General features: G+C 44.5%; 2 protein-coding genes across 3 annotated transcripts; one reads left to right on the top strand and one right to left on the bottom strand.

Moving 5' to 3' along the window:
* Positions 1-172: 172 nt before the first annotated feature.
* Positions 173-7114, top strand: LOC311362663 (sushi domain-containing protein 4-like). 2 transcript variants are annotated; one of them, XM_084482560.1, is made up of 9 exons: positions 173-350; positions 945-1086; positions 1982-2173; positions 2631-2822; positions 3377-3568; positions 4108-4302; positions 5006-5138; positions 5294-5706; positions 5814-7114. In XM_084482560.1, exons 2-9 carry the CDS (start codon positions 969-971, stop codon positions 5837-5839), a joined length of 1461 nt encoding a protein of 486 aa, XP_084338686.1. In that variant the 5' UTR covers positions 173-350; positions 945-968; the 3' UTR covers positions 5840-7114. The 2 variants fall into 2 exon arrangements, with proteins under 2 accessions (XP_084338686.1, XP_084338685.1); XM_084482559.1 differs by having other exon boundaries at positions 4057-4302.
* A 429-nt stretch (positions 7115-7543) lies between these two features.
* LOC311361921 (hepatic sodium/bile acid cotransporter-like) lies at positions 7544-10055 on the bottom strand (the record flags this gene model as incomplete). Its single annotated transcript, XM_084481717.1, has 5 exons — positions 7544-7599; positions 7741-7940; positions 8033-8211; positions 9299-9503; positions 9649-10055. 5 exons carry the CDS (start codon positions 10053-10055, stop codon positions 7544-7546), a joined length of 1047 nt encoding a protein of 348 aa, XP_084337843.1.
* Positions 10056-12584: the final 2529 nt, after the last annotated feature.

The raw sequence follows: 12584 nt of genomic DNA, 5'->3' as shown, positions 1-12584 counted from the left end.
TATACATTTGACGTCTTCGGTTGGTAACTAAGGACGCCACCTCGACCGGATGTTTACGTCCATGTAGTCAACGTGAACTTTAGGTTTCTATGGTTACGTGACGTCACCAGACCCGCCCCCCCCCCCCCGCCCAGCTGGGGATTCAGAGATTCGATCACTTCGGCTAGCGGGCTAGAGGTTACTACCAGGCTAGCTAGCTGTCACTTTAGCAACACTGCCTTTCGGTGAAATTATATAGCCCTTGTTTCCTAGTAAACCCTTACGTGAACGCGATGATGGATTTATACTCGTGTTGAATGTCCACTTAGCGAGACTGGAAGAGGGTGAGGGGGATACGAGGCGGTGTTGTGGTAAGTACCGTCGAGAATTGCTTTGCTTTTGAGCCCGTTAGCACGCTAGCTAAAATAACATGGGATTAACCAACAGGGAAGCTAACAATGACAGCCCGGTAAAATGTTTTTCCTTGTATTCAGGTATTATATTTCCCAATATATCAATGGTGTGAGCAAGCATGTGTTGGCGATGTTTTATAATAGCTGTCCTTAGACTGTTGCATTGTTCTCTTTGGCTGTAGGGCAACAACAAGGAAGCGAGTGGAAATGGGCGTGTAGCTGCATAGTCCGAGCCAGGTCACAACCACAGTACGCTCGTAGTCTAACTTTACCAAACGTTCACCTGTTTGTCGATTTAAATCCAGTTCGTCTAAATCAAACTGTATGCGATCGTTTGTGAATACGCGGCAGATCCTTTTTCGTCGCCGTGTTAAAGTACTGGGAAATAAGAACGATCCTTCGTAAATGACGCCCATTTCATTGGCAACTGTCCAGTTTATACAGAATTCATGCGTCATGCAGGTGTCCGCATTGGGTCAAGGTTTTTGGATTGTTCGCCATTGCATTAATATTTATGTATGTTTACGTTGAGTCCTCCTGTGTTCTTGCCAGGTCGGCTTGTGTCTGCCAGGAAAGATGTGCAATGGAATGGTTGAGTCAATATCAGACGCCTATTGGCCCTGCACTTCTGGCAACATACGACCCTTCTCCCTGCTTGTTGTTCTCGCAGTGTTGTCGACTGGACATGGCTTAGGTGAGTATTACACACTTGGACGTTTTATGGATTCCACTATTACCATTGGACTAGTGAGATTAACTGTAGAATTATCCCTGATTAACAAAAATATACAAAATTTGATATACATTAGTAATAAAACATCTGTCATGCACGTGACTCATGTGTCTGTATTTACGGGCACAATGTGGCAACTCACTTCAATAGATAATCGACCTACATAACATTTTGGAAGTGTATTACTTCTACTGTTGAAAATTGTAATTACATTTTAATTTCATATTTTGATTCATCAATCAGACTTTTCCTCCAGGATGTTTAGTTGGGTCAAAGAGTGACACTAGTTAGCAGGCGTTTAAGAATGGTGTGTTTACATATAAACTGCAGTCAAGTGACCAGTTGGTGGTGTGACAACCTGAGGAGGTTAAGTTCTCACCATCACAAGGCTTTCTTCCAACACTTCAATTAAATTAACTTCAAATGTGGGGGCGCAATAAAAAAATCCCACACGCCTGACCCAGAAAACACACATAACACCATAAATAAGGTCAACAGGCCCCAGATTTATAAAAGCTATACTGCCTATTTTCCCTTGATTCAAAGGGTGTTACCTGGAGCCTATGGTAATATGACCCATTTACCACTTCTCCATATAGACCATAGAGTTACACTTACTCTTTCTATTCTTTGAACTACATTTTTATGTTTAGTCTTCTACGCCTCAGAACTCTCGTTCTAGACACAGGTGGCTCTCCTCTCATGTTTCTTGTTTTCCTTGCAGCTCGACAACACGGCAGCCATGTCGAGTCTCACGCAGGGCACGCGGGAAGCTCCTGCATTAGCTGCTTGATTTCTAGTCTAAAAATGCGAAACCTTTTCTAAGACGCGCCCCTCTCTCCCCTCTCCGCCCCAGGATGCGTGAGGCCCTACATGGTGCAGAACAGCTGGGTCAACCTGACGGAGAGCAACCGGGGTTCCCTCCCCGCAGGGACCGTGCTCCAGTACAGCTGTGACCCCGGCTACGTGGCGGACGGGCCCAGCACCCTCACCTGCACCCCGCTGGGACACTGGTCCGCTGAGCCGCCACGATGCGTCCACAGTGGCCGTAAGGCTAGCATACTAGGTTATATAGGGTTGGGTTTGTTTCATTTGCTTCTCTATAAGATCTAGAATCTGCCTGCTTAAGACCGACCTGCAAAAGAGTTGAACACCCTTTTGAGGATGCATGAATCGCAGTCTAAAGTTTGACTGGTACTTTGTAAACAGTATTTGATTTATACTTCCTGAAAAGGCATACAACTTTTTAAATTTGTTAATAGTTAACAAAGCATGAATTACCTGAGGTAATTTGGGTACAAAGGTTACGGTTCAGCATAATTTAAAAATGATGGCTTCCACCGTGCAACACAAAGTATTAATTTCTTGGTTGTTATTATTGTCGGGGCACAAAGAATAGGTCATACACTCGCCTGCTGTTCAAAACGATTCAAGCCTGTCAAAGATAGACCCTGTTGTGTGTTCTGATAAACATGCTGCTCCTCTCGTCTCCCCCTCCTCATCAGTGTGTCGGACTCCCTTCGAGCCGGCGAATGGCGGCTACACCTGCCACACGTCGCCCTGCCGCCGGTTCTCAGACGGAACCGTCATTGAGTTCTTCTGCGACCAGGGCTTCATCCTCAAGGGGGACTACAAGTATGTCACCTGTCAGGAGGGACAGTGGGACGCCTCGACGCAGGTCAGCTGCGTCAGCCAAGGTTTGTGGTTGGTTTTAATGTACGTTATCGCTATGCTGCTATAAATGTCCCTCTCAGCTTTGATGTCAGGACGTTGTGGAACAATGTGAAATGCTGGGGAACCGTGCAAGCTGTTGGCAAACAAACCTATTTCTTTCTAAATGTACGTATTTATTTACATTTAGGGCATTTAGCAGGCGCTTTTATCCAAAGCGACATACATAGTACATTTATCAGAAGAAAGAGAAACGACAATATATCACTGTCGGTACAGTAAGGATGTTCATATCACAATGCAACGGCAAATACTTTATTTTGGACTATTTATTTATATATCCTTCTTCAAAACTTTGACAAAATTATTATCACCATAATAAATATATTCATAAGATGTCACTTGTTGAATAGAAGGTCTCTATTTTTGATAGTATTGATTAATCCTTTTAATTCTAATTTCTAAACACCCTTGTATACCTTGATACCACCCGAGCCTAGTCTGGCGTGGCTATGCACCTGAACCTGGTCTCCCCTGATACCTAGCAGTGTGTAACCTCTCCCTCTTTCCCTCCACCTAGTGTGTGTGAGGCCGGTCATGGTGCAGCACGGCTCCACCAACCTGAGCGAGAGCAACCGGGGCTCCTTCCCCGTGGGCACGGTGCTGCAGTACAGCTGTGACTCTGGCTTCCTGGTGGAGGGAGCCAGCCTGCTCACCTGCAGCCCACTGGGCCACTGGTCGTCGGAGCCGCCTCGCTGCATCCGGAGTGACGGTAAATTCACACCTGCGCCCTCTGACCCTTTAAAGGACAACGATCAAAAAAGATCAAGCCGGCGTCTCTGCTGGCTTCACTTAAACAGCCGTTCCCGATATAATTTGTCAAAATTGCTTTGCGGTGTTAATTCTGCTTGATAGGGTTTAGTGTGAGCATGCCTGCCAGAAATGTAATTACACAAAGCAGTAAGTAACACTTGGGGCTTTGTGAAAATACTTTCTATGAATTGCTTGTATGGCTATTCAATGTGTTTTCATCTGCTGACTTTCACAAACTCCATACTGCATTGTGCATTGATAACAAAATGATGAAAGTAAGATATTGCTATTTTTTTGCGATAGTGTGCTCACGCTACATGTTTTATGCCAGCGTCCGCACAACCACGCTGTGTGTCGGACAAAATGACACGGTTAACGGACGCACTAGTGCGGCCAGCAGAGACGGTTCCCATGGTGCGATCATCCTGCCTACTTTCCGGAACACAGGGTCCCAGAGTAAGAGTCTCTCTAATGAGGAATCTGTCGATCCGCGAACAGTGTGCCTCCCCCCGTACGAGCCGGAGAACGGGGGCTACACCTGCCACCCCGCGCCCTGCCGCAGCCTCTCCCATGCCACCGTCATCGAGTATTTCTGCGACGAGGGCTTCATCCTCAAGGGGGACTACAAGTACCTGACCTGCCTGAACGGGGAGTGGGACGACCCCATGCAGATCAGCTGCCTGATGGACGGAGGTAAGCGGGGTACTGGGGGCGACATCACGCTGCAGCTTGGGTTATGTCTGGCTGGCTGGTTAGCTGTTGTTCGGTGGTTGCTGTTGGTGTTGTTAACAGACCGCCTAGGGCGGTGGCTCCCGGACCTTATTTGTCAGGCCCCACTTTGGTGAAAAATAAGTAATGCCTAACACACACAAACTCACGTTCCAGGCGTAGTAAAAAATAAACAACAAAAATAAGCATTACTCCTCCCAAATTAAATGAATGAACCAAGCAAAGTGACAAACTGAACTCATGTTTACAGAGAAGCCAATCATCCATCATCAGAGAAGCCAAGTATTTCCTCAATGTATCACACATAAGTAAGTCATAGACGATCCTTGTTGCTGTAATTATCTTTGTTAATTGTAGAGCAAGGCGTTTATTCTCTTCCATAGAATTTTTAGTCGTCACGATGAGCAGATTATTAAACCTATCGACGGTCCCCGCACAGCCTCAGCCTTCACCTTGTTTTTTTGTTTGTTTGTCCCAAGGCTTTTAATTTAGCTGGGTTTTCCCTGCTGTCGTTTTTATTGTTTTTAGTGTCTTTAATGCACTGTAACAGCACCGTGAGATTTTCCCTAACGGGTGCTAGATAAATAATAGATATAATTATTTTCATTAGTATAATTACATCAGGAATCCAGTTTGTTTACTGTTTACGTCCGTGCCGCCAACACAGACCGCGATCTAACGCTGCCACTGGGGATGCCCACGCTGTCCATCGTGGCGTCTACGGCGAGCTCTGTGGCTCTGGTCCTGCTGCTGGTGGTGCTGTTTGTGCTGCTGCAGCCCAAGCTCAAGTCCTTCCACCGGTGAGTGCGGTCGCCAGTCCTCCCTTCCCCCGGCGCTTCTCATCTCGGAGCATCCGGGTTCGGAACGCATGCCGGGTGTGGCAGTTGTTGTGTGGTTAATGTGAGAGTGTCGTAATGTAACACAAGGTAAAGGTGTGTTGTGTTGTCTCGGCCAGCCGGGATCAGGGCGTGACCGGGCAGCCCGTGTCCATCATGGTGGAGGGCGTCCAGGTGACCCTGCCCTCCTATGAGGAGGCGGTGAACGGCGGGGGGCCCCCCACCCCGGCTCCCGGCGGTCCCGAATCCCGGGTGCAGATCGTGCTGTCGGAGGGCGAGCAGAGTCCGGAGGCGGGCCCCTCCAGACCCTCGTGCCACCAGCACTCGGAGATGGCGGTGGTCCACACTTTACCGCCCTCCTTCTCCTCCTCCTCCTGCTCCTCCTCCTCGCCGTCCCCCTCGTCGTCCTGCTGGGCCCTGGAGCACCACGCAGGGGCCGCCGGCGCGCCCCCCTCCCACCACAACAAGCCCACCACCAGCAGGGAGCAACACAGCCTGTCCCTGGTGGACTCCGAGATGGACTTCTCCGATGGTAAGGGTCCGGCCTCGCTCACTCGCTCGCGCTGCTGGGCAGCTGCTTTGCTGTTGCTCTTGTTGTTGAAGGATGCTATTGATTGTTCTGTCTGTCCCCCTCCGCAGATATGCCTTTAATTAAGGAGGCCTGAGAACCGACGCAGTGCCCGAACACATCAGAGACTGCGTGGTGCCGTTGCTGCCCCTTCCCACACTGTGGCGTTGAGCAAGACAACGGCAGCTGTCAACACAGAAGACCCCCCCCCACCCCCCATCTGACTCAAACAGGCTGCTTGACTCTCAGAATACCCCCCCCCCCCCCGCCTCCCTAGAGGGAAGGGTGTCCACATTGTACATACGTATATGCTTCAACATTTTATAGGAATCCTTGCGTGTACTTCATGTCTGACGCACATGCATAAGTTTGATCTTTTGGTTATTTTGGCTTAGCTTGGGATTTAGCAGCAAAAAAAAACAAGAGTGGTGGACAAGAGCCCCGTGAGGGAGCGACAAGGTACGTATTTAGAGAGGGATCCATCTTGTCACTATGTCTTGCCCAATGTATGTTGTTAACCTGGTGGTTAACACATCACACACACAACACGAGCACCAGGAATGATGCATGAAGGCCTGCCAAGCCAACCCTGGGACTGTCATACCCAAGCACACGCTCTTAAATTAGTTTTTATTTTCCCCTCCATTATGTCCAGAGACACAGGATTCTGAAGACTGTGAGAATGCATAACTCATACGCGTAGACTGTTTAACCATCTGGTGAGTCGTCTGGTCCTCTAGCCCAGTAGACCTGGGGCCCTAGGACCTCTCTACCGTTTACATCCATACCCCTTCCAATGGCCTTAGCTCTTCACTTCTATGCACAAGCATCTGTAAGAAAAGAAATTCACTGGAAATGAATTATGTTTTCAAAATGAATGTGAATTGACGTTGACGCCTTTCGTGATTGTTTTGTGTAGCTTTGTCACACACCTCGCCCCTGAAAAATGTCCAAACCTAATTTATTCTAGTTGCTTGCAAACGCCACTCTAGTTAAGTCTTGGTTATGGGGAGCGTTTATGTCCAGATTGCTGTTGATCAGCCACAGTTATTTTATTTCCTTTTCTTTTTCTGCTTCCACGATCCTGGAAAAGGGTTTTCTGAAAAGGATCTTTTCACAGTGCTTGGGTGGAACTCTACCACAGGCATGTAATATCACTACTTTTAAGGTTGATGGGAAAGTCCCACACAAATTACTTATTGTACATTATGTTATGATGTCAGAATTTTTTCAAGTTTACATTTTGCTTTCCTTTTGGATTTAGCAATGGACTTTTTTTGTTTTAAAGATTGTATTTTAATATTTGTAAAAAATAATAACTTATGTTTTCACTGTATATACTATGTTCATTCAAATTAAATATTATTTGAGGTGTCGATTTTACCATTGTTTTCATTCTTGTTACTTTTTATACCACAAAATGCAGCAGACAAATGTGTTTCAGTGGGCCTCCTTATGGTTATTTATTCAACTTTACAATCTCAGCATATTTCAAAGTAAACTTACACACGAACATCACAAACATTTATACTCATTTATAAAAAAATGTCTAATCTTACATTAAACTCCACAATCTTATTTTTTTTATATAATCTTTTGATATATTAATCAAAGCATTTACCCACAAAGATAGTTCTATATAGCTATATTAATTTAACAATCAGCAGATTGTTTCAATAAAAAAATATCATAAAGAGCAGTGTCTCTAGACTTGTGACACTGCCTGAGGTTTGTCCGTGCGCCTCCAATGATGACGCTGTTCTGCAGCACTTCAGCCTGGGACATCACACCGCAGACTCCGTCAAGGAATTTTCACTTCCTCCATGTTACCATGAACATTTGGATGTACGGTTTTTTCTGTACAAGTAAACAAAGAGTCAATGGATGAGAAGAAAGTCATTTGAAAGATCATTTGAACTTGCTTCAAACTGAAGATGGTGGGAATTGAAAAACAAACTAGCATAATACTAGCATAATATTTTCAGCTGTGACATTTACCCTCAATTTTGGGCTTAAACGCTTCATAACATCTGAAGAGCAGGATGAAAACGAGGGCCTCGCCTCCCTGGAACACAATGTAGATGAGGGGGAAGAGATACAGGGGCCCGATGACCTCAGGAGAGAAGGCCACCTTCAAGATGGTTGCACACAGCTGGATGTTCTGGCAGCCTGTCTCCATGGAGATAGTCCTTCTACATCTGACCAAATAAAAAAAGTATTAGCTTTGTGTGACACTTATTCAGCAATATGTCCCAAATGTTAAAATAGTTCCATTAACGTTGGTACTTACTGATGGTTTTGTTTAAAGATGGTGGACATGACGTAACCGAGCGTATAGCCGGTCAGCGGCATCAGTGCGGCCACAGACATGATCTGTGGCGACAGCACCACCCACACCGAGCCCCCTATGGTGATGCCCGACAAGATGCCGACGACCACCGAGGAAATGAGACAGATGCTGAGACCGACCTGCCAAGAGGGAACTTCAGATGAGAGGCGTAGCGCACCGAGGAAAAGTCAACGGTAAAGCATGCAGACAAAGATTTAAGAAGTTAAGATGTGACAGCGAATCACTGGTTAACTAAACAAAGACCTCTGCTAAGAAATCAGCTTAGTAGAGGTTGGCCTGGCTTTGAGGGAGGCAATTGGCTCCTCTGAGCTGAATCCAATGACACCCCAGAAGGTCCCTTTAGAAATGTTGTGGGCGTTGGCAAGGTGACCCAACAATCTTCATGAACCTGGATCATGTTTTGGGGGTGTTACACAAATCTATGAGAAGTTTTGCACCATGTTTTCTGATATGCTCTCTGCGATGCCCCATTTAGGCTGATGGGCATGAAATGTTAACGTTTTACTTGACTCTTCCCACCTAATTTGGTGCAAATCCATACTCAACAAATGTTGCATCCACTGCCATGTCCGCTTTTGGACAATTACCATGGGGTTTTGAGATATACCGCACACTAGTCACACAAATTAGACTTTAGATAAACATCTTAAGTCTGATGGCAGCTAAGCCTTAATCTGTGTGTCCAGGGCGTTTCACTTTCTTTCGCCTCAAATTTGTTTCACCAATCATTTCCTTGGGGCGACAATCTGTAAAAGATCGAGTGTGTTGATTATGCTGTCATGGCTTTGATCTTTCAAAAGTATTACCATGCAAAACTATGCAGTCATTGTGAAGGCAGTGCACACAGAATGGAAAACTCTGCTCAAATGCCATCACCCTGTTGCAGCAGCTAAGCGTATTGTTGGTCTTACAAAAAATATGCCATCCGAAGAGCAAACAAACTCAACGTTTCCCGTAGCCGGTCGGTAGACAAGCTAAAAATTCCTGTCTGGCCATCAACATCCTTCAATAAAGTGTTTGTAAAAGTTTAAAATCAAACCCATGTTGAAGACAGACCACTGCATAAACAATTGTGTTAAATCATCTTCTGAAACTTCTGGTTGCCGGCACAGTTTCCCACACAGATACACATGATGTTGCGAGAAGAACATAACCTCCTTAGTGGAGGTTACTAATGTCTGAGTTCAAAAGGAAGGAAGGGCCCACCTTGATCACCATGGCTGAGTATTTGGGTTTGTAATGATTGATGGCGATGCCGAAGCCACAGGGCACCAGGGTCATGATGAGGGCGATTGTGATGCCTGTGTATGGCACAGCGTTCTGCAGACTGCCCAAGCCCTGGCTGTAGATGAGTAGCAGGAGAGGCATCATTCCCAGGGCAGCGATCGTCGAGAATGTGGTCATGACAATACTGAAACCAAACACGTAGGGAAAAAAGGACAGAAATCAGGTATGGAACACTGAACACTTTCAGGTTCGAGTTTCGGTTTGCAGTCCTGTAATTGCAGTTAATAAAAAAGCAGGTAATCATTAAACACGATTCTGGAGTGATTTACCTCAGGTTCATGTCTCCCTTCAGCGCCAGAGAGAAAATGTTGGACAGGTTTCCCCCTGGGCAACACCCACAGATCAACACAGTCAGGACCTCAATCTGCTCCAGTTTGAAGACGGTGGCCAGGCAAAAGGCAGTCAGCGGCATTATGCCGAACTGGGCTACCACTGCAATGGCAACCCCCTTTGGCTTGAAGATGTGGTCCTTGATCTTGGCCATTTCCATGGTGCAACCAAGAGACACCATCGTGATGAAGAGGATGATGATGGTGAAGCCATTAATGGCTTTGTCCATAGTGGGTGAAAAGGGGTTCTGGAAACCACTGCTCCCATTGTAAGACCCGTTCCATCCATTGTAGAGGCTGGAGCTTTCCAAGGCTGCTTGCTCTGTCAGGTTGCTGATTGCATTCATCCTGGATGTCTACAGTAGTGTGGATTTACCCTACATTTTATGAATACAAACATAGGATTAGGATGCCACTGAGTCTGATGACTTTAACTGGAGCACGATTCAGGCATAAATATTCAGAGTTCTGTTTTGTAACAACTGTTTTGAGAGAATACTCTGTCACATGATGTCCACAAACACTGATAATATAACAGAAATCCACACCAGCATATTGACATACTTGCCATCTGTGAATAATTATTTTGAGTCTTGAGCCCAGATAATTATTGAACAAGCTTTGAGTGTTTCCATTCAACAACATTTTACCAACGATAATGAGTTCAGCCTCTGCTCCTGCTAAAATATGTCGTATCATTTAGATTTTGATACTGTATGAAGGATTACTTTGAAATTATCATGCAATAGTAATTATTCAACATGGAAACAATGACTGGAAGTAGCTTTGGATAAAAGTTTAAATAGTAAAATTGTAATTTTTGACATTAAAGAGCAGTGGATTAAAGTTTAGTATAAGCTGATGTTTGCTCTTTGCTTGATTGCTTCTCTTGTTTCTCTGGTGGAAGGAATCCCTGTACCCCTTGTGATATCCAGGCTCTAACAAACTAGCATGTGTAATCAAGAGGCCCATAGGGGGTGAAAGTTGTTTCTTTCAAGAAACTTTTCTTCGATTTGCTCATCCATCTACAAACCGGTTCAAAGATGTACACTTATTACCGTAACAACCTGTTTTATGAAAAATCAGAAGACTAACTTTTTCTTACCTTCATCATTTGTCAGCTGCCTCCGTGGTGAGTCTGCGATGCACTTTACGCACTGTTGCTGTACTCTGTGCTTCTCTATCCCTCTGTTGTATCACACACACTAACACACATCCACCCCCTCATCAACCACATTCTTCTCTCAGGCCCCTTTTCTTTTCAGATAGCCCCCCTCCACAGCATCACATGGGAGTCTGATCACATGGGAAAGTATAAACATTAGAGTGTTGGCAAATTATCAAATTAGACAAATTAGACAATTTACCTTTACTCTGTAATCCCCTATAAGAATCATTATAGTATATATTATATTCATATTGTAATTATTACAAGTGCTTTACATAAAAATGGATTAGGAACTGATTATTGAAATTTAGCCAGAAGGCCAGAATTTTTTTTTTTTTTGCTTCTGGTTTTTGGAGTGTCATGGGAAAGCATTGTAGGCCTGATCATGGTGTGGATTATGTGGAATATTTTCACTGGAACCGAGGTCGTTCATTAACTTTGTCTCACTGGCACAAAAACACACAATTTGCAACACACAAAAAAGTTGCAGTATGTTACATCTCTCCCTGATAAATAAGACAAATAATTTAGATACTTTTGTCTCTAGAATCTCTCTCTCGGGACTGGCAGTGATCATGAGTCAATGGGTTTCTCTTGTGGGCTTCATGGGGCTGAGAATGGTTGCTAGGCAATGCAGGACACAGAACACAGTGAATGTTGGAGTGATAGGTGGTCTCAGTGCTGGAAACACGCACAACCAACATGATTTAACAGGGAATTAATTAGCAGTATCTTTTCCCTCACTCTGGGTTAGGGTTAGTTTTCATGTATTTATCTCACACGGGGAATATGACACCTTGTGGTATATCCTGGTGTCGACTTTAAACTAGTAAATAAACAGCTGTAGGTGCGGTTTGAGAGTCTAAAAGTGAGAGAACTGAAAAGAGCAGAAGAGAGACAGATTTGCTCAAGCCATTGAGAAGTGTTGCATTTCAAGAACCTGTGTTGGTTTCCCCGATCCAATTGTCCGATCAGATCAGAATACAGATCGGTCTGGTAAAATACTCTTACAATAAATATTCAAAAGTAAAATAGTAAAAAAACAATCAAACAATCAAAGCGTTGGTAACAATTGAATTCCTTGGTTCACAGAATAATTTTCAGCAATCATTCAACAACATTTTATTGTTTGGCTGGAATGTCAAGCATCACCTGCAGAATCATTCTCCCTGTTCAAATGCATTCAAGACCAGTCTACCCCTTCCCCATCCGTGTCCATGTCAGCAATGGTACTTTTTTATTCACTAATCAGTTACTCATTCAATCTTCAAGAGGGCCAAGGGCAGCCATCGTCTTATTCATGGTGTCAGTATCATCTGGTTGCCTCTCTGCACTTTATTTTCTGTCTTTTTCTAGCTCTAGACCTCCTGCACCTCTGTGGCGCTATACTTTATTTTTACAATTCTGCGATAAGCAGATGTGCCAACAGTTTGGTAACACACTTCTCCACTGTCAGAACACAGACAAATAAACTATTTTCAAAAGCAACAAGCCCCTATGACCATGTCTAGTGTGGCATGTTGAAAAATGCTAAACTAAAACCCTGTATAATTATGCACTTTTGTATTTCTTTCTGTTCCAGTCTTCAGCCATGTACATTTGTTCTTGGTGTGAATCACGTTTTAAAAACATATAAAACAATAGATACAATATTACGTTAAATTAACGTTTTTAAATATTCATTTTCCACAAGCAGAATAAGGCACTT

This window comes from Micromesistius poutassou, assembly GCF_964030765.1.
Source record: "Micromesistius poutassou genome assembly, chromosome: 17".
In the NCBI taxonomy this organism is placed as follows: domain Eukaryota; kingdom Metazoa; phylum Chordata; class Actinopteri; order Gadiformes; family Gadidae; genus Micromesistius; species Micromesistius poutassou.
This window is presented reverse-complemented; position numbering and strand designations above follow the sequence as displayed.